Genomic DNA, 24,837 nt, shown 5'->3' with positions numbered 1-24,837 from the left:
AGAGAGTGTGAGTGTAAATGAGGAAGAGCAGCACCTCGCTGTCTCCGGGTGCCCATAAATATATTTAGCTTGTCAAAATATCAATGTTCAGGGAATTAGTTATTCAGTTCCTCCATGTTGCATAGAATTCTCCAGTTTTCAGAACCATGTATGGCTGCAAAAAAACTGCAGTAGATGGGGTTACACACAAACATGGTATCTACCACCTCCTTTGGTGTCAAAACATGAGACTGGCCAGGCACCTATTACAGGCTACTGTATATAGTTAAGATTCAGATTAAGCATGTGTAGTTGTGAGGGTTTCCCCTCCACTTCCCCCACTGCGTGCTCAGACTAGATGAACCTTCCATAGATGCAAAGGACACTTGTGCACAGAAAAGGTGGTTATGCAATTCCATTGTAAACGTAACAGGATGCTGTATGGATAACAGAGCCATGGCTGGAGAAAATTCCTGATTTCACATCCTCATTAGCACCTCAGTTGTCAATACCAAGATGTGGTGAATAATAATCTGACCTGCCCCACTGGATTATTTTGAAACTCTCTAAATGAGAAAATAAACTTGTTTATACAGTAGGCAGTGTGCCAAGGATGACTGTATCCTAGTATCCACTTTCTCCTAAGGCTTCCAGCCAGTCACAGGATTTCTCCATGACAGTTTCATGGACATCCATAAGATAACTGACTTCACAATTACAAGAATCCTAAAGAAAGACGATTTAGCTCTCCTTGCATTCCTCACATCACATCTCAATGTGTCTGGATTTTGAGGCTAGAGATTCAAACGCTAGGAGCTTTCACCCAATTCTCTTTAAACTGTTATTAGTACTGTGTGTGTATGTGTGTGTCTCTAAAAATAGGGAAGTCATTTCACACAATGACAGGTCTGTGTCAGCTGCATACTAATAGAGCAACCTGGAAAGACACTTGCAACTAGAAAAAATTGTCAGTTTTGGCATTAGCAGATGGCTAGCAAAGGATGGAAGTACAAGCCAGCCACCCTACAAAGAGCAAAGGGCCAGCTCATACAAATCTCAGTAGGAGCATGCAGGGCTAGACGACCTATGGTGTGATTACCATCACCGCTTGTTTTTCTGAAGATTTTTTCCTTCATGCTGACAGTACTGAAAACTTAAGTCATTCACATCTATTAGGATTTTTTAAGATTCACTTAAAATGCGTCTCCCCACCCCCACTTTTTTTAATTTATTAGGCTAAAAAAGTGTTTTACGTCCTTCACAAAACAGTTAGGGAATGTTGTAGGTAAAGTCACGCCATTGATTTACTACGTAATAAAATGCTGCCACTAGCTCCTGCTTATAAAGCACATTTCATATACCGATTTCAAGTGTTTTCCTCATGTTATATATGTTGAAACTGAAGCAGATGTCAAGTGACTTGGCCAAGTTTATAGCAAGAGTTGGGCATAAAACCAAGTCCAAGTTCACTAACTGTGAATAAAAGTAAATCCATTCTTTGAATAAGAGGTTAAATATAAAGTAGTCTGAGGAGGAATGCTAACGTTCATTACTGCTGATCTGGAAGACTGGACCATTGTGCACTGATAATGTACAACAGGTGAAGCTTGATAAACAAGAAAGTCCTATGTCCAAGAAGGTAAAGCAGACAAATACTGTGTCCAGTGATACAGCACATTCTCTTCCATGAAGCATTCAGCTATAACCAATGTGGTGATGGTGGCAAGATGTTCAGACAATTATTTCTATTACTTAAGACTAGACAGGACTGAGGATTGGAAATTTAAGTTGAAGGACTTAAGTTATGAGAACAACTGATAGAATCTAATGCAAACCTATTAAGCAAGCAAAAGAGTATTTATGCTGTTGTTGGAAGTGTACCCAAATTGGAATATTACCTGCTGAATGCAAAGTTACTGCCGAAGAATCAAAGGCCAGAATGCATGAAAGTTTAAACGAGCATAAGTGCAGGCAATGGCCTGCTAGGTGCTGGGCTAAGTTGAGGCATGTGTACTGTAGGTCAGTCAAGAAACAGTTGGTTTGAAACCAGGTGCTTTATGGTGGAATGAGCACTGATGAGCTGAGTGGCATTTTACCCATTCCCAAAAAGTTTCCAGCGTTCTTTAACTCAATGACAGGAATAAGATCTAATTGCACAGTAATAGAGTAACACTTCAGGTTTCAAAAGAAGCCTTTTATGCTGACTCTAAGCAAGCGATTTCTTGTGGTCAGAAACCTGATCACCACCAGTGCTCCCCCCTAATTCTACTTCACTTTCAAGGTTGATGCCAGCCAGCTAAATGTCAGATTACTGCATACAAACATTCCCTCAGAGAGTGCCATCCATCGTCCTGGTAACTAAGCTCTTTCAACAGCTGTGTTATTGATGGAGACTGGCCAATGTTACTCACACAGAGCATTTGTTTCATACAGCTTATATGAATGAGACTTACTGCACTGAGATAAGACTGGAATTCTATTTGCAGTACCTGCTTGACCAATTAAATGAAATATGCATGGCACATTTCAATAGCCAAATACAGACCATTTTAACCACTTCAGCAGTTCAGACTTCTTTGGCAGATTTCTCCATGCTCCCCATCTTTTGCAGAACAGGCAAACTGAACAAGAGGATTTGTTGTTTTCAATATTTGAGTAAACATTGCATTAAATAGGAATAGCCAGTTTAGATCCAGAAATTAGCCATTTTTAGAGAAAAGCCAAGCTCAGGCAGCTTTCAATGAGAGTTGAAAGACATAGAAAAAGGCAGTTTGCTCTTAAGTATCTGGATCCTTATCAAAGACCTAATCACGTTCTAAAGATGTGCATAAAGGTGTTCTTCCTTTCTTCTGAAGGGTCTAATACCATTCAGCATTCCTACAGGTATATTTTAGGGCTACCCAATTTGTGTTGCTTTGAGAAAAACAAACCATCTTACAGAGTCCACTTGGGGCCACAGTGCCATGACTAGCATTTCATTCTACCAAAGGAAAGCCCCTATTTAGTCAATGACCAAGTGCTAAAGTTGTTGGACTGACATACATCCCCGACTTGTGGCATTCTAAACAGTCAGTGATGCATAGTGAGCAAGCAGAGTAACACTAATTAAACTGTGGTAGAACTATGACAGTCTCCCATTATCCTTGCCCTGTGGCTCAAATGGCAAAATTTAGAACTCAAACTGGTCAGAGGAAAAGCCTACATCAAAAACAACATGAGTCACTGCAACTTTGTCACTGGAGCCCTGCCCCCTCTATCCCCCAGGCAAATATTGTATACATACTCCCTCCCAGAACCCTAATATCAGATTCCTCAAAATAATCCAACTCAGCGAAGTATTGCAAATACACTTTTGTTCAGCTCAAACAGCTTACAGACACCTAATGAACAGAGGTCCTCGCTTTTGCAGTGAAAAGTGAAAACCAGTTCAAGCAAGCACCAGAAAGTTACAGGGTCGCTGTCGAGTACAGATGAATATCCCTCTTATCCTTTCTCTGGTTTTCTGACTGTGCCTATGCAGATTTCAGTAGCCTTGAAAAGCTAATTTATAAATGCAAAGGATATGTGCTCACTAGAAGAAAAAAATGTAGATTTAATACAGTTGATTTTAGCTTTGTTAGGAGTACTGCTGATTAATTTATAACAACATTACATAATAATTTGGGACATGGATCTTAAGGGAGTGACTTCCAAACAGTATCATAATGGAGATCAACCATGCATTTTACCATTGCAAAGTCTTTCAGAATGAGCTTTTGCAGGTGGGACCAGCCCATGTTCTCATCCAAAAGCGTAAGGCTACTACATCCACTAACAGCAAGGAGAGGATAGATTCATGTTCGCTCAACAAGAGCAAGACTAAAACAGGAATGATCTCAAGGTGATGTTCGATCATACGAAAGAGTCCACTCCATATTTATGCTCTCAAACTGAGGTTTGGAGGGTGAGGAGGGGTAAAGAAAAAGGCCATTTCTGATGGCAGATCAGATCAGAATTATGCTTCAGCATTCTTTGTTGGGAGGAGGAGAGTTCCTTATGCTAGCTTTCCTTCCTTTATGGAGCTGTCCCCTCCCCACAATTTCTTTTTCAATGAGGAGCCTCCCTAGCTCACACAAAATTTTAATAACCGACTATTCTTTCCATTGACCATTCCAGCACTAGCACGCTGCTTTATAGCCCACCTAGTAAAATACTGCACGTCAGATTAAAATAGCACTATCTGGTTAGCATCACGAAAGTTTATGCTCAAATAAATTTGTTAGTCTCCAAGGTGTCACAAGTACTCCTTTTTTTTTTGCGAATACAGACTTACATGGCTGCTACTCTGTAACCTAGCATAGTTTCTGGAACTTTTTTAATTTTCTCCCATGCAGAGGGAGATCGTGGATCCCAGCTAGCAACCTTTGTTTTATGGTTCAAGTCCTAGTTCCACCAAGTCAGTGGATTGTTGCCATTGGACTTCAATGGGAGCGGTATTAAAGCATAAAATAGTTTGTTACATAGTAGCATCTGGCAAAGGGGGATTTGGAGAAGACATTGCTCTTACCAATCGTGACTCTCTTTTGTATGGTTGGGGGATATTTTGATTTTTCCATGATTTTATACACAGTAAATAATCCATAAATTGACAGAGCCTTGGGACATTAAAATTCTCCTTAAGATGATGGTTTCAAAAGGGAACAGCATTTATAGGTTCTCAGTTTGTATGTAGCTCAACTTTGTCTACACAGACAATTAAAAATACATTTTAAGAGAAATTAAAAACAAAAACCCCACACACTATGATCAACATTTTCTTGAACTGATCAAACATTTGGGGGGATACAGCGAGTGACATACTTATCTCATTATTTTTCTTGAACGCAATGTCCAGCTGCAGGATAACAAGTATGAACTGGAACCAGGGACTCATCTCCTTGGTGGGGAGGGGGATGTGAACAGCAAACACAATGTCATTGGCTTCTATTTGTCTGCTCATTGCCTCGTCAAGATCTCGGATCCTCTCACACTGGTTGGGTCCCCAGGGCATTAGCCATTTCGTTTTGTGGTGGTTTTTCCGGACATCCACACATTTTATTGACATGTAGGGCACAGCCGAAGTGGGACTTGGAGCTGAAATTGAAACAAGCCACATTTTTAGAATTTTTAACATGTTACATGACTAACAGTTTATAAAACCAGATTATCCTCTCAACCCCACAGAAAAGTACAGGAGACCAGTTACAACAGAGCAGTCATTGCTATTAGCCTTTTAAAAATACTTTAGAAATCCTTTCAACGTATGCAAGAAGCAACACAGTAGTTAAGTAAAGAAATTTCTAGGTGAGAAAGTTTTAGCCTTGTTCCACTGACTAGGCATGCCAGTGGCATTTTGCATCACATGATGGAGTAGCCACTGTGACCATGAGGGACACTTTTAAAGGAGGCCAACCGGAAGTGAGGTGCAGAATGTAGTACATCTATCCACTGGATCAGGCAGTGTTGTCCAACTTATGGCCCTTCAGAGTGACTAAAGGAAATGTGGACTGAAAAAGACATTTCTGTGAACTGTGCGCTGTGATTTTACTAGATCAATTGCTACATGGCATAGTGGAAGAACTTACAGATGTTAATGTGCCACCTATGCATTTCCAACTTCTTTGAGAAAGAGGCAATTACAGATTTTCAAAACCTAGCCTCTTTTCTTGTGCTTGTAATTATTTGAGACTCAAAAAAACTAGCGGAGGGTCATATTAGACATTAGACAACAATATATCTAATTTGTGGGTTCAGTCACGTTATGTCACTTGCACATCTAGGTACTCGTCCAAGGAGATTTCTAACATAAGAAGGGAGGCCAGGATGAGGCATCATAGAAAACAAAAAGCCACACGCATCCCAGCTTACTTTATCTAGCTAGAAAACATATCACTCCTAGCTCTTAAATACAAAGCCCTTCCTTGCCTTTAGCCTTATTTCTGCAGAGAGAAATCTCAATGCAAGTTGTTTTTAAATTGCATCAGCATGATTTAGCCAGCTGAATGCAGAGAGCTTGAGACGAGACACCATTGGGCTCCATCCACCCCAGTTGGTTAAGCCATGTTAACACATTTTAAACTGAATTAAGCTTCAAAACAGCGCTTATGGTAACATTACTACTTGTGGATTAACTAATGACTTCCATTCATGGCAGCAGATCTCTAGGAGACACCATCACTCACAGAAATTTTGATAGATGGGCTTTACAAACCAAGAGTAAGAGGCTTTATTGCGCTTTTGTAGCTTGCTAGAAATGCCACCTTAAAAATCTCTGGGCTGTGAAGCTCCCAGTCTTCGTAGTCACTAATTCAAGATTCTGCAGTTGTGCCATACTTGCATCCTGTGCAGCTGGGGCCAGAGATCACCGTGGCCCCTGAACAAGATTTCACAATGCCTTTTCACAAGAGTTAGCAACTTGGATGCCTTTTCATTGGGTGCTACAGAGTTGTAGCAACAACAGATGAGGCTTCCCCTCAACTTTGACTCTGCCCATCAAGTGAAACCTTGGGGAACAGCAGCAAAGTGGTAGAGGAAAGAGTCTGCAGGACTGCCAAGGTTGACACATTGGGTTCAGATAAATGCATGACCTCATACTCATGATGTGCATTTAGGGGGGAGAATGCTCCTCCCAGAAAGTTACCAAAGTAAGTGGCCTGTGCATTAGAGTTCTGCAAAATGTGGGGGTAGAGCTCTCAGTCTGCCGAGCTACACTATACCATTGCGCAACCTTCAGACTGTAGTAGCCACCCATCAACCTCTGTCTGCTGGATATTCTCCTATATGCTGCGGGGTGGACCGGGGGGAAGAGATCTACACATCTTCAAATTAGGCATCCAGATATGTTCCTACAGTGTGGAAACTCCCTGCAGAATTGTGCTTTTTGGTAAGAACTCCCTGCCCAACCCAAGGCAGAAACACCGCATTAGGCTTGCGGCATTTAAGACCTTACATCGAATCACAGCACTGGAAGGAACCTCGAGAAGTCATCTCGGCCAGTCCCCTGCACTCAAGGCAGGGCTCAGCATTATCTAGACCAGAGGTGGGCAAACTTTTTGGCGTGAAGGCCACATCGGGGTTCCAAAACTGCATGGAGGGCCAGGTAAGGAAGGCTGTGCCTCCCCAAACAGCCTGGCCCCCCACCCCCTATCTGCGCCCTCCCACTTTCCACCCCAACTGCCCCCTCAGAACTACCAACCCATCCAACCCCCCTGCTCCTTGTCTCCTGACCACCCCTCCTGGGGTCCCCTGCCCCTAACCACCCTCCCCAGGCCCCCCCATTCAACCCCTCCCCCCGCTCCCTGTCACCTTACCACGCCGCTCAGAGCACCAGGACTGGCAGCCATGCCGCCAGGCCGGAGCCAGTCACACAGACACACCGCCCTGCAGGAGCTCGCAGCCCCATTGCCCAGAGCGCTGGTGGCACAGTGAGTGAAGCTGCGGGGGTGGAGGGACGGGGGGGGGGAACGACACGACAGCAGGGGAAGAGGCCGGGGACTAGCCTCCCAGCCGGGAGCTCAAGGATTGTCCCGTGGGCTGGATGTGGCAGGCCGTAGTTTGCCCACCTCTGACAGATGTTTGTCTAACCTGCTCTTAAAAATCTCCATGATGGAGATTCCACAACCTCCCTAGGCAATTTATTCCAGTGCTTAAGAGGTTTTCTAGACTCTTAAATCATTTTTGTTGCTTTTCTCTGGATTTTCTCCAATTTGTCCACATCTTTCCTGACATGTATGGTGTCCATTTCTGGGCACCACACTCCAGCTGAGCCTACACAGCATGGATTAGAGCAGAAGAATTATTTTTCATGTCTTGCTTACAACACTCCTACATCATCCCAGAATGATGTTTGCTTTTTTTGTTTGCGCACAAGTTTTATACTGTTGACTCATCTTTAGCTTGTGATCCACTATGACCCCACTATGATCCCTTTCTGCAGTACTCCTTCCTAGGCAATCATTTCCCCATTTTGTGTGTGTGTGTGTGTGCGCGCGCGCGCGCGCGCAACTGATTGTTCTTCCTAAGTGGAGTACTTTGCATTTGTCCTTAATGAATTTTATTCTATTTACATCTCAGATCATTTCTCCGTTTGTCCAGATCATTTTGAATTTTAATCCTATCCTCCAAAGCACTCGCAACTCCTCCCAGCTTGGTATCATTTGCAAACTTTGCAAGAGTACTCTCTGTACCATTTCTAAATCATTGATGAAGATATTAAATAGAACTGGATCCAGAACTGATCCCTGTGAAACCCTCCTATATGCCTCTCCAGCTTAACTGTGAACCACTCACAACTATTCTCTGGGAATGGTTTTCCAACCAGTTACGCACCTACCTTATAACAGCTCTATATAGGCTGTATTTCCCTAGTTTGTTTATGCCCAAGAACGTAGAGGTCAGAAGAATATAGCCTCTCTCTCACTTTTGTGAAGAGGTGTGGCAGCAGATTAGCTGAATGGAGATAAGAATGCACAGAAATTGCCTCTTCAAGTTCGGTTGGTATGAGAGGCAGAGCCCTACCAAATGAAGATCAGTGTATTGCCAATAAAAATACTGTTTCTTTAAAGACTTCTATTAGGAGAAGTTTCTCAAAGTGTACAGTCCCCATGTTCAGTTAGCATATTAATACGTTACCCAAGAGGCTTATATTCCAACAAATATTTATCCTTCATGGCCGAGTTGCCGCTTAATCTTGCAGCAAAGTTAAAAAGTGCTCAATTAGGTAAGCAGACATAGGAGTCTGACTTCACAGTGGGATCAAAATAAGATTAGCTGGTGGAAAGGGAATAAATGGATTCAGCTCCAGGTACCTTCAAAATAACAGAGATGAACTGAATATTATTGGTCACGGCAATTTACTTTGCACACATTCCCTTTCAATGTGTCCCAATGAGCAAGTCCCTGTTTAAAGCATGTACTCATATCAGTAACTGATAAATAACCTTATCATGAACCTTATGCAGATGAGGACAATGACCTGCTCTGATTAACTGAATCAAAGCATGTTGCTAGGGTAAAACTGTATTTCTCTTGCTGCTGGATCAAGACTTTAAAAAAAATGCAAGTTGGATAGTACAATGAGTGTCTGAAGCTACTGTCCCATCGGGAAGACGTCCATGAATTTAACAGTTTCTAGCACTGAAATTCAGTGCTGCTGTATTCATCATCCTCCCTCCCCTTGCCCTAGCCCCCAGAACAGATCTGATTTCCCTATGTGTGAGTGAGTAAGTCACAGACCCGTTACATTACACAGCTATAATCAGTTCAGAGAACACACAATTACAACTTGGATAAAGAGCTCAAGTGTAGATGGGACCTAACCCTGTTATGCAGGCAGGGCTATATTCGGTCTACACTACAAGATTTACCTGTGTTGCAATCAGATTATTTTATGTAATTAGTGTAGAGAAGATTTGGACAAAACAAAGATTTGTATTCATACCCAATGGCTTTGTCTACATTATGCTGTTTTTCCATGAAAATTTCCCACCATTGCTATCAGCTTAGTGGTCGCAATGGTAGGGAACACTATTGTAGACGGACCAGCAGTTATCAGCCACTTTGTAGTCTAAAACTTGTTCAGAGACTGTTTAGACAACAGTGACTAAGGGCGTGTCTCCACTTGCAATTTAAAGCGGGGAAAAGTCCTTTTTGCGCAAACACCTTGGGAGCAGCTACACTTGCTAATGACTTTTTGCAGAGAAACTCAGAAGTTTCACTGCAAAAAAAAATCACAGCCAGGAGAGGCAGTGAGATACAAGTGAAGACATGTTCTTCCCGTTTACACAGCTTTTAGCCTCCGGGGGGGGGGGGATCTCCCACAGTGCCTAGGGGACCAGCAGCTCTGACACCAGGTAAACAGACATCCACCCCTCCCCCTGTAAAGCCCCAGAGAACTTTGAAACTCCCCGTCCTATTTTCTTGGCAAGTGCTCACTTATCTGGCCAGATGACAATGCCTGCTCCATGGAGCAAACGATCTCCTGCTTGGAGCAATACTGAGCTACTGGAGCTGATCAGTGTTTGGGGGAAAAGGCGGCTGTGCAGGGACCCAGGATGCCTGGCCATTACACCCCCCTCCTCCCACAAGATCCATCATCAAACTGGAGAGAGCTGCACTGTGGGATAGCTGCCCTAGAGTGCTGCTCTCATCAGGGATAGAAGTGCTGCTAATGTAAACACTCTGACGCCTCAGAATTGAGTACACAAAACCAGCGCTTTACTTTCACCAGTTCCCTATCACAGCGCAAAAATTCTGCAAGCATAGACATCACCTAAGACATCTGATCACTAGTGCTCTCACCATTGCCTAGGTTCTGCAGCCCAGGTGAAACCTAATACCACCCACTGGCTCCTCACACAAAGCAAAAGTTGGTGCAATAAGGTACTCTAAAGTTCCTTGCTCTTCCAGTTGCACTGGTAACAGCTGAGGAGAAATGTTTTGTATGGAGATTTATTTTATTGTGTTAAGTCAGAATACCACCAGGACACTTGGGATTCATGGCAGTTTTAGCAGCTCTCTTTGAATGCTTCAAAAATATGCTGTTCTGTGCCCCTGCTGCTCATCTTTTGAGGACATGTGGAGAAGTAAAGAGAAATTTATGAGACATCTGGATTCTGAAGCTGACTGGCAGCACTTCAGAGATCAGCAAGTTTTACTCCATGGCACAAACTATGTTTTATCCCAGTGGAATGACTAGTGTCTAATCTAGACTGCTACCTACTTCAAAGCAAAGGTGGGCCAGAGAAGTGACTGAAAGCAAGTACTTGGGGTCCTAGTCTCCTCTCCCTTAAACTCGTTTTGCACAAGTGAACCTCCACGGTCTTTAATAGTTACTCCCTTGGACTTAAAAAGGTAAATAAAAAGAGATGAAACCCCAAAAAAATCCTTCAGTACTGGATGCACGAATCAAAGAATTTGATGGTGTTTGGGGTTTTTAAAGTTCTTTCTTCTCTTAGAAATAAAGGTTTTGTTTTAACATTGCTTCTACTATGCAAACAATGATAATTCTTGTGTGAAAGTAGTTCTGCCATGTTTCTAATGTCACCTGGGAAATAAATATTTTAAAGCTACACATATGCATCAGAGAACTCACAAACCCTGGAGCTGAGTAGAACTGGAAGCATTCTGATTCTAAATCTAGCAATCATGATTTTGAGAGGGTTCTAAATATGACAGAGTTCTCCTATTCCAAACTGAGTGTTCATATTCCTGCAGTCTTGTGTGATACACAGTAGGAATTATTTTCCAGAGTGGGAAGTGGCAGTAGAAAAATTGAACCAGGAAAAAAGAAGTTTTGTGCTTTTCACAGCATTTGGGCATTTCATGAAGCATGCAATCACTTCCAGATTGTCTTTAGAAGCACCAAACAAACATTCTCTACATACAAAGCAGAAAAATGTCAGGGAAACTATCCCATCTGTGGCATTTAAAAAGGAGAAGAGAGGACCAGCTAACATTAAACGAAAACATTCTTGCTGCTTTTACTTAAACCAAAGTCTAAAAAGCCAGGGCTCTGGTATCAATTGGTTATGGAAATTGTGGCATCACAAAAACGTTTTATTATTTTCTTAAATGAAAACAATCTTTTTCCTCTTTACAACCAACTGCCATTAGTATTTAAAAAAAAATAAAATCAAAAATACCCCCCAAAAGAATCTTACAATATATGCCACACTGTCTCTAGATACAGGACGTTTAGAGTACAATCAGGTTATTATGACCAGAAGGGAAAGCGTTTGCATTGGCCCCAATCCAGGAAAGCATCTGAAACACGTTGAACTTTACATTTGATTTCAGTGGGATGCAAGGACAGTCTTAAATAGTGATTACCTAAATTAGGGTCATGGGTTCTGAGATGCAAAACATCTCAGTTTAATAAATGTTTGCCCTACTATACAAGGAGTAAAAGTGTGGTGCGCATTTATCTGGTCTCCCACCAGTTCTCTTTTAATGGTCATTACAATTAGTAACTGAGCTACAATGACTAGTCTCTCAAAAGAGTGAGGCAATCAAGACATTCCTTAAATGTTATATTCCTTTCCCCCCCCATTAAAAACCCACAACCAATATTTTAAAAAGAAGTGACATCAGCTTGCATTCTGGTTCATCCAGTAGAGCTCTCTGGCATTTTCTAAAATATCAGAACACTTGGTAAGTGCTGGAAGTCATAATAGGTCTAAAATATTATGACAAGTATTTACAGTATAAGACTGTCTAGATATGCATAACAAAAACTAAAAAGAGTCACTACAAACCAGAACACACTTCGCGATTCTTCATAGCAACCAATTCAATATAGTTTGATCTCTCAATAACGTCCACTAGATCATTCCTACCACAGTGCTAGTTTAACAACGGTTTCAGAGTAGCAGCCGTGTTAGTCTGTATTCGCAAAAAGAAAAGGAGTACTTGTGGCACCTTAGAGACTAACAAATTTATTTGAGCATAAGCTTTCGTGAGCTACAGCTCACTTCATCGGATGCATTTCCTGTAGCTCACGAAAGCTTATGCTCAAATAAATTTGTTAGTCTCTAAGGTGCCACAAGTACTCCTTTTCTTTTAGTTTAACAACGGATATTCAGCTTTCTGAAACATTACGAGTGATGTAGCATTAATACAAGATACTCGGTATTGCATTTATTTCAATTATCCATTTTTTTTGAAATCAGAGCTAGAGCTGGTCAGAGAAGTATTTTCTGAAAAATAAATGTTCTTTTGATTTTTGTTTCATTGAAACGCCAGAACGTTTTGAAAAGTGAATAATTTTCCATGTACAAAAAATTAAAAATTTCCCCAAACTAACCTTTTTGTGTACTAAAACAAACAGCTTTCCTCAGAATGATTACACATGATGTCAACAAGTGCCCTGGTGATATGAAAATATAAATGGAAACTTCATCTAAAATTACTTGAAAGGGAAAGATTCAAAAACCCCTTCCAACCATTTACGTATTTTCACTCTATCCCCTAGAGAGGGAGAGAAAAAAAAATAGCATGCAGAATGCCAGTGATCCACACCAAAACATCTACAGGAAGAAAACGACATAGTAAGTATGGTAATTTAAATATGAAAGAAGGGCTAGAGTCAATGCAGACTCTAAGCTGCTACAGAATTCTGTTTTCATGCTATCACCACTAGCTCTCAACAACCAGTAAAGAACTTGCTGGTAATGCTTTCTGGTATGTTGATTTACTCACAAAGTAATAAAACCCACATGCAGATTGCAGCAGTTCCAATTACAGAGCAAGGTGTAGGAATTCACAGGACAAAATCCTGGTCAGTCTGATTTTATAATTAGTTGGAACACACATGCCAGCAAGCTCAAACACAGACAAAATGGCTCAAGAATCAGACAGACAGACATCACATATATACAGATTTTATTAAAGCTAATGTTTAAAAATCAAATTTACACAGATTAAGAGAGAAGATACTGTACACCTGAGGTCAGGCTTATACACAGGTCTACTTGAACAATTTTTAAAAAGTTAGTACTGCCCTTTGGTCTATTTGGTTGAGCTGATTTGTAAAATGAGAGTTTAGATTTAGACAAAGTTATTATAACTGACAAGAACAAGGCCTAGTCTACACTAGAAAAATCAGATCACAACTATAAATCGCTCAGGGGTGTGAAAAGACCACATTGATCTAGCTAGTTAAGCCACATAAATCCCCATGCAGACAGTGCTAGGTCAAGGAAGACTTCTTCCATCAACCTAAAAAGAAAAGGAGTACTTGGGGCACCTTAGAGACTAACAAATTTATTTGAGCATAAGCTTTCGTGAGCTACAGCTCACTTCATCGGATGCATCAACCTAGCTACTGCCTCTTGGAGAGATCGATTACCTATGCCAACAGGAGACCCCTGTAGGTAGTACTTACACTTAAGCCCTACAGTGGTGCAGCTGTGCTGCTGTAGTGCTTTAAGTGTAGACAAGCCCCAAAGTGCTCATTAGGGCAAGAAATGTGGGTTATTCCAAGAGCAGGCTGGACAGTTGAAGCTCAAAGGGAAATTTTCTGGGGCAGGGGGCTACTACCATCACAATTTTATTTCAAAAAATTATCTGCAGGTTCTTGGATGAACCGAGAAACAGAGTAACATAGCCAATACATGCAGTACTGTAACCGGGCGGGGCAAACGGGGCAGCCACCCATGGCGCAAAGTCATGGGGGCAGAAAAATGCTGGGGTGTAATGATGCTGCTTCTGGTGGGACCCAACTGAGAGTGCCAATTCAGGACAAACTGCTTAAAGCAGGGCAGTTACAGCCCAAGGTTGGGGTTTTCCACCGCTAAGGCAAACCAAACAGCCAGCCAGAGAGGACTTTGGTTTTACCCCACTGGCTAACCACAAGTCACACAAGCATTCCCTTAGACACTCCAGTATCACCACCAGTGCCACTCGTTATAGGGATAAATGGTTATGAAAACCAATATCCCAGTAAAAGAAAAAACAGTTTCTCTCGATTCCAAAAGGACCAAGCCCCAGACCAAGGGGTCAATATACAAGTTAGATCTTTCCCACAAATCATGCTGTTGCCAATCCTTTAGAATCTAAAAATCTAAAGGTTTATTCATAAAAGGAAAAAGATAGATGAGAGCTAGAATTGGTTAAATGGAATTAATTATATACAGTAATAGCAAAGTTCTTGGTTCAGGCTTGTAGCAGTGATGGAATAAACTGCAGGTTCAAATCAAGTCTGCAGTACATCCACAGCTGGGATGGGTCATCAATCCTTGTGTAGAGCTTCCTTTTGTAGCAAAATCCCTCCAGAGGTAAAAGCTGGATTGAAGATAATATGGAGATGAGGCATCAATCCTCTGCCATGTGGTCTCCTTTCTTTCTTTGTCCCAAAAACAAGCTGCCTATCACATGGCATGGAAAAACCTCAGAGTTCTGTCCATAGGCATGTCCCTGAATGCTTTGCCGAGTCACAAGATGTGTCTGCAAAAAGAAAAGGAGGACTTGTGGCATCCTTAGAGGCTAACAAATTTATTTGAGCATAAGCTTTCATGAGCTACAGCTCACTTCATCGGGTGTAGCTCACAAAAGCTTATGCTCAAATAAATTTGTTAGTCTCTAAGGTGCCACAAGTCCTCCCTTTCTTTTTGCAAATACAGACTAACAGGGCTTCTACTCTGAAAGGTGTCAGAGTAGCAGCCGTGTTAGTCTGTATTCGCAAAAAGAAAAGGAGTACCGGTGGCACCTTAGAGACTAACAAATTTATTAGAGCATAAGCTTTCGTGAGCTACAGCTCACTTCATCGGATGCATGCATCCGATGAAGTGAGCTGTAGCTCACGAAAGCTTATGCTCTAAATTTGTTAGTCTCTAAGGTGCCACCGGTACTCCTTTTCTTTTTCTGAAAGGTGTGTCTGCCTTCTTTCAATGGGTCAATTGTATAGCTGATGGTTCTTAATGGGCCATCAAGCAGGCTAGGCAGAGCTGACACCAACTTGTCTGGTGTGTCACCCAGAAGCATAGCACAAGTTTGAACTACAGACAGTATAGAGCTAATACTTATAACTTTAAATACAAAAATGATACATGCACACAGATAACAATCCTAACCAGCAAACCATAACCTTGTCCTAGACACCTTATTTGACCCCCCTTTATACAAGATTTGGTGCCACTACAGGACCTTGGTTGCAACAATGATCTATACGGTTCCAGTTCATATCAATAACATCACATGGGGAAAAAACCCAAACAGATATGCTTGCTGTCCCTGGGCGCTAAAATGTCTAGTTACAGCTCTGAATGGGTTTCATCTGGGAAGGTTATTAAAGGCAGTTAGCTACAGAACAGATCACACAACTTTTTATCTTTTTGTCACAAAGATCCCTTTTGTTGTCTTTGCCCTCCACTATAAAAACCATACAGACCTGACTAAGTCGTGCCCAGATGGCCCTTTATGCCACTGTAGCACCATCAAGGCAGTGGATCTCCTCAGACATATACTGCCCCTCTATAATAGTCCCTGAACTGCATTCCATCTAGTCACTGCTTCCACAGGCCCCACTAGGGAGGCATGAAAGCAAAGTATAGGCTACCACAGCCTCAGCAAAACAAATCCCTGATAATTCTATGGTTAAAGCCAAGAAATAGGTTTTAAAAGGCAACTTTGTGTCCATGATTATGTAACAGATTTGTGTCTTTGGTTTTTTCCATCCCCCACCACCCCATTAAACATGCACCTTAGCAGTAGAGTGTTAAATTCCTTTAGCCCCACAAGACAGTAATCTAGCACTGATGACTAACAAAACACCAGCAGCTTTGCATGAAGAGTTTGAATTCTAGTTTTGTTTTTTTAAAGAAAAAGAAAAAGCCAGATGTTTCAGACAAGCTCTCCTGGAGCTTTTATACACATTGTAAGGTCTTTGATTTAAAGCAGGCATTTCTGAATTAAGAGGGATCATGATTTCTACTTTAATGTTTCCTGCTTTGATGCAACTCATTATGGCTTTAAATATATGTTTTCATTGCTGGCTGATTATGATTTTAGATACTTGGCCTGCAACCTCAGATATCTCCCCAGCCAAAGAAAAGAATCTATATTTCTTGTCAGGAATTGTACACCAAACAAGCATTGCCACTTGGCTTACATTACTTGTTTGGCTCAGATCCCATTAAATTGGAGAAAGCGTTGAACCAAGTGGAGAAAACGCTTTGAGAAACTGCGGCCAAGTCAACTAACAGTATTACAAAGTGCTATGCAAAACAACTCTACCATCAAGAGATTTCAGTTAAGTATTGGTGCCAAGCATGCTGTTTTTAACCATGCCATTTACATGCTTGCATTTGGTTCAGTTGTACGTGTGCCTTGGTATTTAAGTAGAAAGGTCATTAAAAATGACATTTCTGAGCATAATACAGTTTGGTATTGCTAGCCTGAGTTCTACAATTGCTGTTGTAAAAACAAATGCAGTAATTCCTGTTTAGATAATTTACTAGAGGTAACCAAGTACAAGGACTTTTAATCAGGAAGTGTGTCATAGAATTGGGATCTTTTCAGAAATTCTTTAGTGTAGGTCAGTAGTTCTCAACCAGAGATACCGCATACCCCGAGGGTACACAGAGGTCTTCCATGGGGACATGAACTCATCTAGATACTTGACTAGTTTTACAACAGACTACATAAAAAGCACTAGCTAAGTCAGTACAAACTGAAATTTCATATGATTAGTTATTTATACTGCTCTATACTCTACACACTGAAATACAAGTACAATATTTATATTCCAATTGATTTATAATTGTATGGTAAAAATGAGACAGTAAACAATTTTCAGTAATAGTGTGCTTTGACACTTTTGTATTTTTAGGTCTGATTGTTAATACAAGAAAAGGAGCAGACAAACTGAATTTAATGACTGTGCTAATAGTAGTGCAAATACCTCAGACTCCTTGGTTAAGAACTTATATGAAGATAATGCCGCCACCAGTTCCAGTGCATGCAATAATCTGAGTAATGATCAACAGAAACAGACTGTCTCTTAGGCCATGTCAACTCTACGAATACTCCGATTTTACAGAAGTTTTGGGGACAGCCTGTATAAAGTCAAGTGCATGCGTCCACACTAAGCACATTAATTTGGCAGCGGGCATCCACAGTACCTTGACAAGCATTGACATTCCGAGCAGTGCAGTGTGGGTAGCTATCCCACAGTTCCCACAGCCCATTGGAATTCTGGGCTGAGCTCCCAATGCCTGATGGGGCCAAAAATTTGTTGCGGGTGGTTATGGGTAAACGTCAGTCAACCCTCCCTCCGTGAAAGCAACAGCAGACAATCATTTCGTGCTCTTTTTTCTGGATTGCCCAAGCAGATGCCATAGCACAGCAAGCATGGAACCCGTTCAGCTCACTGCAGCAGTTATGACCATTATAAACAGTTCGTGCATTATTGTGCAGTTTATCCAGAACCAGCACCTGAAAAAAACAGGCGAGGCGTGGCGACGGAAGCATGGTGATGAGGACACGAACACAGTTTTCTCTAAAACCGCAATCCCCAGCAATTTGGGGATCATGGTGTTAATGGGGCAGGCTCATGCTGTGGAATGCTGATTCTGGGCCCGGGAAACAAGCACAGAGTGGTGGGACTGCATAGGGTTGCGGGTCTGGGATGATTCCTAGTGGCTGCAAACTTCTCACATGCGTAAGGGAACTTTCAAGGAACTTTGTGGCTTGCTTTCCCCTGCCCTGAAGCACAAGAATGCCAAGATGAGAGCAGCCCTCACAGTTCACAAGCGAGCGGCAATAGCCCTGTGGAAGCTTGCAATGCCAGACAGCTACCGGTCAGTTGGTAATCAATTTGGAGTGGGCAAATCTACTGTGGTGCAAGTAGCCAAATGCAATCATTGAGCTGCTGCTATCTAAGGTAGTGACTCTGGGAAATGTGCAGGTCATACTAGATGGCTTTGGTGCAATGGGATTCCCTAAATAGCGGAAGGGATAGCTCAGTGATTTGAGCATTGGCCTGCTAAACCCAGGGTTGTGAGTTCAATCCTTGAGGGGGCCATTTAGGGATTGGGGGCAAAAATTGGGGATTGGCCCTGCTTTGAGCAGGGGGTTGGACTAGATGATCTCCTGAGGTCCCTTACAACTCTGATATTCTATGATTCTAACTGTGGTGGGGCTATAGATGGACCACATATCCCTATCTTGGGACCGGACCACCAGGGCAGCCAGTACATAAACGGCAAGGGGTACTTTTCAGTGGTGCTACAAGCACTGGTGGATCACAAGGGACGTTTCACCAACATCAACGTGGGATGGCCAGGAAAGGTTCATGATGCTTGTGTCATCAGGAACTCTGGTCTGTTTAAATGGCTGCAGGAAGGGATTTACTTCCCAGACCAGAAAATAACTGTTGGGGATGTTGAAATGCCTATAGTTACCCTTGGGGACTCAGCCTACCCCTTAAAGCCCTGGCTCATGAAGCTGTACACAGGCACCTGGACAATAGTAAGGAGCTGTTCAACTATAGGCTGAGCAAATGCAGAATGGTGGTAGAGCGTGCATTTGGATGTTTAAAGGGTTGCTGGTGCAGTTTACTGACTCACTCAGACCTCAGCGAAACCAATATTCGCACTGTTATTGCTGCTTGCCGTGTGCTCCACAATTTCTATGAGAGTTAAGGGGAGACGTTTATGGCGGGGTGGGAGGTTGAGGCAGATTGCCTGGCTGCTGGTTACGCACAGCCAGACACCAGGGCTGTTAGAAGAGCACAGGAGGGTGCGGGTGCACAGCAGAGAAAGTTAAAGCCGAAGAGAAGAGGGCGTGAGGAAGGAAGGCTTTGAAAACCAGTTTCATGACTAGACAGGGTACTGTGTGACACTGTTTGTTTCTCCTTGATGAAAACCCACCCCCTTGGTTGCCTCTAAACTCCATGTAAGCCACCTGCCCTCCCACTTCGATCACATCTTGCTTGCAAAGGAAATAAAGTCACTATCATTTAAAAAACATGTATTCTTTATTAATGGATTATAAAAATAAGGAGAACTCACAAGGTAGCCTGGGTGGGGTGTGGGAGGAGGGAAGGAAAAGGCCACTTTAAAACTTCTTGAATGACAGCCTTTGGGAGAAGGGAGGGTGGTTAAACAGGGGCTGCCGCAGCAGTCTGTGATCCTGCTGCTGTTCATGAACCTCCACCAAATGGCGGAGCATGTCCATTTGATCCTGCAGTAGCCCCAGCGTTGCCTCATGCCTCCTCTGATCTTCCTGCAGCCATTTCTCCTGACATTCATCAGCCACTTTCCTGTACTCTGCTATTGTGTACCTCCACACGTTCTGCTGAGCTCGGTCAGTGTCGGACGACAGCATGAGCTCAGAACATTTCATTGTGTGTGTTTTTCGCCGTCTTATCTGAGCTAGCCTTTGGGACAGAGGCTTGAAACATTTGCAGCTGCTGGAGGAAAAAAAAAGGAGTGAAGTATTTAAAGATACATTTTACAGAACAATAGCTATACTCTTTCACAGTGAACACCACTATTCACATTACATAGCACATGTGATATTGGTACAAGGTTGCATTTTGCATCTTATATCGAGTGCTGCGGCTTTGATATTAGAGATCACATACGCAGTGCTAGGCAACAGAATTTGGCTTGCAGGTGGCCATGGTAAGCCATAATTTTTTGGCTTCTGCAACCTTCATAACAGCAGCGCCTCTCCCATACCAAGCAAAGCACGTTGAGTTGGCCATTTAGTGCTGTAGTTTTCCTGTTAAAATGCATCAGCAGAAACCAAACTAACCCTCCCCCCCACCCAATCCAATTCTCTGGGATGATCGCTTTACCCCTCCCCCACCACATGGCTGCTAGCCAAACGAACAGCTCAGCGCCAATGCCCCCCACCCACCATGTGGCTAACTGCAGGGAGGATTTCTTTTCAGCCCCAGGCAAACAGCCACCGCTGAATGTCCCCTTTAATTAAACTCCCCTATTTCAACCAACCAGGTTACCGTGAACGACATCACTCTGAGGATAACAGAGAAAAGAAAAGGTGTTGCTTGAATGCCAGCAAACACCAGAACCATACGCTGCCAGGCTTTGTCATGCAATGATACCAGATTACTTGCTACTAGCATGGAGTGGTAAAGTGTTCTGTCATAGAATAAGGCTGCTCTCCCCAGAAACCTTCTGGAAAGGCTTTTAGAGTACCTCCATGAAGCTCTCCTGGAGATGTCCTGGAGGATTTCCGCTCCATCCCCAGACACATTAACAGACTTTTCCAGTAGCTGTACTGGCCACGAATGCATCCCAAGTCCTCAGGGCTACTTAAATCATTAAAAAATGCTTCCTTTTATATAGTGTATTATATTTAATAAAAAGGTACACTCACCAGATGTCCCTTCTCCAGCTTCATTGGGTTGGGAGGATATTTCAGTCAGGGTGATAAAAAGATCCTGGCTGTTGGAGAGAACAGTGTGCTCCTCAAACTCGTCGTCCTCCTCCTCCTCATCTTCCCCATCTGCAAAATCCTCAGCCATGGCGGAGAGTACGCCATTGTTGGAGTCCATGGACGGGGGGGGGGTAGTGGTGGCAGCCCCCCAGAATTGCATGCAGCTCAGTGTAGAAGCATCATGTCTGGGGCTCTGTCCCACAGTGTCCGTTAGATTCTTTGGTTTCTGAGCTGTAGCTCACAAAAGCTTATGCTCAAATAAAATTTGTTAGTCTAAGGTGCCACAAGTACTCTTTCTTTTTGAGCTCCTTAAGTTTCACACAGGACTGTGTTGTGTCCTGCTGTAGCCTCTGTTCCTCATGGCCTCAGATTTTTGAAATGTTTTGACATTTTGTCTTTTGGAACATAGTTCTGATAGCACAGATTCCTCCCCATACAGCAATCAGATCCAGTACCTCCCGTTCGGTCCATGCTGGAGCTCTTTTGCAATTCTGGGACTGCATGGTCACCTGTGCTGATGAGTTCTGCATGGCCAAACAGGAAATGAGATTCAAAAGTTCCGGGGCTTTTCCTGTACACCTGGCAAGTGCATCCATGTTAAGAGTGTTGTCCAGAGCGGTCACAATGGTGCACTATGGGATAGCTCCAGAGACCAATACCTTTGCATTGTGTCCACACTAACCCTAAATCAAAAACGGCAATGTCTATTTCAGCACTAATCCCCTCGTTGGGAAAGAGTACAGAAAATCAGTTTTAAGAGCCCTTTATGTCCAAAAAAAAAAAAAAAAAAAAAAAAAGCTGTTGTGTGGAAGGGTGCAGGGTTAATTCAATTTAACGCTGCTAAATCCAACAAACTCATAGTGTAGACAAGGCCTAAGCAAGTAGTTTTTAAGGGAGGAGTAACTTTGGGAGTAGACAAGACAAAAAAAAACAAAACAAAAAAACCAAAACCAGATTCCTGAAAATGGTACGGTAGTCTGGAAAGGTTGAAAGCCACTGGCGTAGGCAAGGTTTAACAGAAAATACCTCTAACAGGGGTCCCCAAACTTTTTTGGTTCTCCCCCCCCCAGGAGCCAAGGGCCACAGTCAGGGCTGGAGTTGTGGCTGGAGCCATAGCCAGGAGCACATGGGGCAGGGCCAGAGTGGAGCCTGAAGGCAGAGCAGAGCTGGGCAGCACTTCCTCCCTAACCTGTGTGTGGGCTGTCCTGGGCCCCACTGGGCCTCCCCCCCCGAAAAGTTTGTGACACTCCCCCACCCCAGATGGCAGGGCTGCACAGTCTGAGGGCCACTGCTCTACTACCACCACTAATCACCTCCAGAGTTTGCCACATTGGAAGCCCAACTGGGAAACTGGCACCTGCAAGTTTAAGCAGACATTGTGCTAAACACACTTGTGCTGAGCAGTCTAATCAACATGGTGCTGAAAACAGCTTCTGGAGCCAGAAAGCCAGCTATGCTAGAGTTCCCACTGTTGCTAATGCTGGCTGACCTGAATGGTATTAGTAGAATTTTTGAATGAAAAATCCTTCCTCTAGCCACGTCGAGACAGCAACTCATAGCATTCGCTTCTTGGGGGGTAAGGCTGAATCTCTAAGGCGTGAGTGTGCATGCAATATTGGTGATGCATAAGGAGCAACTAATGGTCACCTCCAAGTCTCCTTACCACCAAGGTTTTAGATATCCCCCTCGCCCCCGTTTTGTGATGGTGTAACTGAGATCACTTGGCAAAGGATCCCCCTGTTCTTTGTCAATAGCTTTCAGCTCAGACCTGACAGACTTGTTACACTACTAAACACACATCTTGCAGGGCATTTATGCATAAGGGATATCATGAGGTGTCTACAGAAAGTTTGTAACTTATCAAGACTCAAATCATTACAAGAGGCATGTACAAGTCACATTTAAAGGAACAATGTATTTATATTGGAAGTTTGCTTTATGGACTGTAGTAGAGCTTAAATCACCAAGTAGTAATGGGCCTCAGGGATGGCCCATCCAGGCAGGAGGGAGTCGTCACTCCTCCCTAATCAGCCAGTGAGGTAAAGCAAGGCTCAACTGACCAAGCTTGCTCCCTCCCAGAACTATTAATGGAAAACCATCAAAGACATCATCAATCAAAACATGTTTGTGGTGGGCAGAGGGGCTGAGAAGGGGTCATTATTGCAGACAGAGCTTCACCCTGGCTGTGAACAGAAACAAAAAGTAATACTGGAAAGTCTTTGAGTACAGGAAAGGGCACTCTGGCTCCATTCACTGAGGAAACCTCTTAGGAAGAGCAAGTGAGCTCTCATGAACATTTTGGATCTGGGTTACTGAGAAGCCAACCTTCTTGGCAATAGAAGGGGATTTTTTTTTTAAATTAATACTGCCCCCTCTGCCAGTTCAGTCTAATAGATAGGAAAGGAAACTATTGATAAGTGTGTATTATGATTTTAATTTGTATTGTATGGCTTTTCCACCACTCTTATTTCTAATTAACTCTTAAATAAACCTACTTTGTTTTTACTCACAAGTGGTGTGTGGTTTACAGGAGTGTTATTTTCAGGAAAAACTTGTAAACTGGGGTATGTTGCATTTTTGGGTACAAAGGATCTGGGATTAGCTAGTAGCTGGATATCACAGGAATCAAAGGGATTCATGGATTAGGCTTCACCCATTGTTAACCTGCAAGGTGAAGGAAGGGCTGGCATAGCCCAATGGAGACAGCTTGAGTCCTGATTCAAGCAGTGACTATTTGCCATTTCTCACACTATGTTCAAAGACACAAGGGGGAGGAGGTAATACAATAGCAAACACAGTATTTTAATCAACCGACATGTTCATGAAAGAGACAAGCTTTCAAGCTACAGGTGACCTGAAGACCATCTCTGTGTAGCTCAAAAGCTTGTTCCTCTCACCCACAGAATTTGGTCCAATAAGAGAGATTACTTCACCCACCTGGCCTCTCAGATATCCTGGAACCAACATGGTACAACACCACCACTGTTCAAAGCTTGTTACTATCCATATTGTAACAAGTTTGTCTGGAAGGTATTTACTGACAAACTCTGGTCATCTCTGTCTGACTAAGTAGGGGGTCAGATTGTTCTACCTCTGCAACAAGCAACTGTAAAGATTCCTATCTCACAAAAAAAAAAAAAAGCCATAAGCCTCGGGAAAGAATATTCCAGTTTACATGGAGTTAGCCAGACTATGCAGCAGCCTGCACAACAGCCTGCCAGGGAAGCACTATACCCTTTGATATTTTTAGTTGATAGTCATAGAATATCAGGGTTGGAAGGGACCCCAGAAGGTCATCTAGTCCAACCCCCTGCTCAAAGCAGGACCAAGTCCCAGTAAAATCATCCCAGCCAGGGCTTTGTCAAGCCTGACCTTAAAAACCTCTAAGGAAGGAGATTCTACCACCTCCCTAGGTAACGCATTCCAGTGTTTCACCACCCTCTTAGTGAAAAAGTTTTTCCTAATATGCAATCTAAACCTCCCCCATTGCAACTTGAGACCATTACTCCTCGTTCTGTCATCTGCTACCATTGAGAACAGTCTAGAGCCATCCTCTTTGAAACCCCCTTTCAGGTAGTTGAAAGCAGCTATCAAATCCCCCCTCATTCTTCTCTTCTGCAGACTAAACAATCCCAGCTCCCTCAGCCTCTCCTCATAAGTCATGGCTCTAGACCCTAATCATTTTCGTTGCCCTTCGTTGTACTCTTTCCAATTTATCCACATCCTTCCTGTAGTGTGGGGCCCAAAACTGGACACAGTACTCCAGATGAGGCCTCACCAGTGTCGAATAGAGGGGAACGATCACGTCCCTCGATCTGCTCGCTATGCCCCTACTTATACATCCCAAAATGCCATTGGCCTTCTTGGCAACAAGGGCACACTGCTGACTCATATCCAGCTTCTCGTCCACTGTCACCCCTAGGTCCTTTTCCGCAG

General features: G+C 42.9%; 1 protein-coding gene across 1 annotated transcript in view; it reads right to left on the bottom strand.

Annotated features, from left to right (window-relative positions):
- Nucleotides 1-24,837, bottom strand: part of WLS (Wnt ligand secretion mediator) — a 65,582-nt gene that overhangs the window by 22,009 nt on the left and 18,736 nt on the right. The window contains 1 exon segment of the mRNA XM_038414322.2: nt 4,819-5,091. Coding sequence (XP_038270250.1) covers nt 4,819-5,091 — 273 coding nt within the window.

This window comes from Dermochelys coriacea, chromosome 8 (assembly GCF_009764565.3).
Source record: "Dermochelys coriacea isolate rDerCor1 chromosome 8, rDerCor1.pri.v4, whole genome shotgun sequence".
Lineage (NCBI taxonomy): Eukaryota > Metazoa > Chordata > Testudines > Dermochelyidae > Dermochelys > Dermochelys coriacea.
Note: the sequence above shows the minus strand (reverse complement) of the source record. Positions and strands in the feature narration are given on the sequence as shown.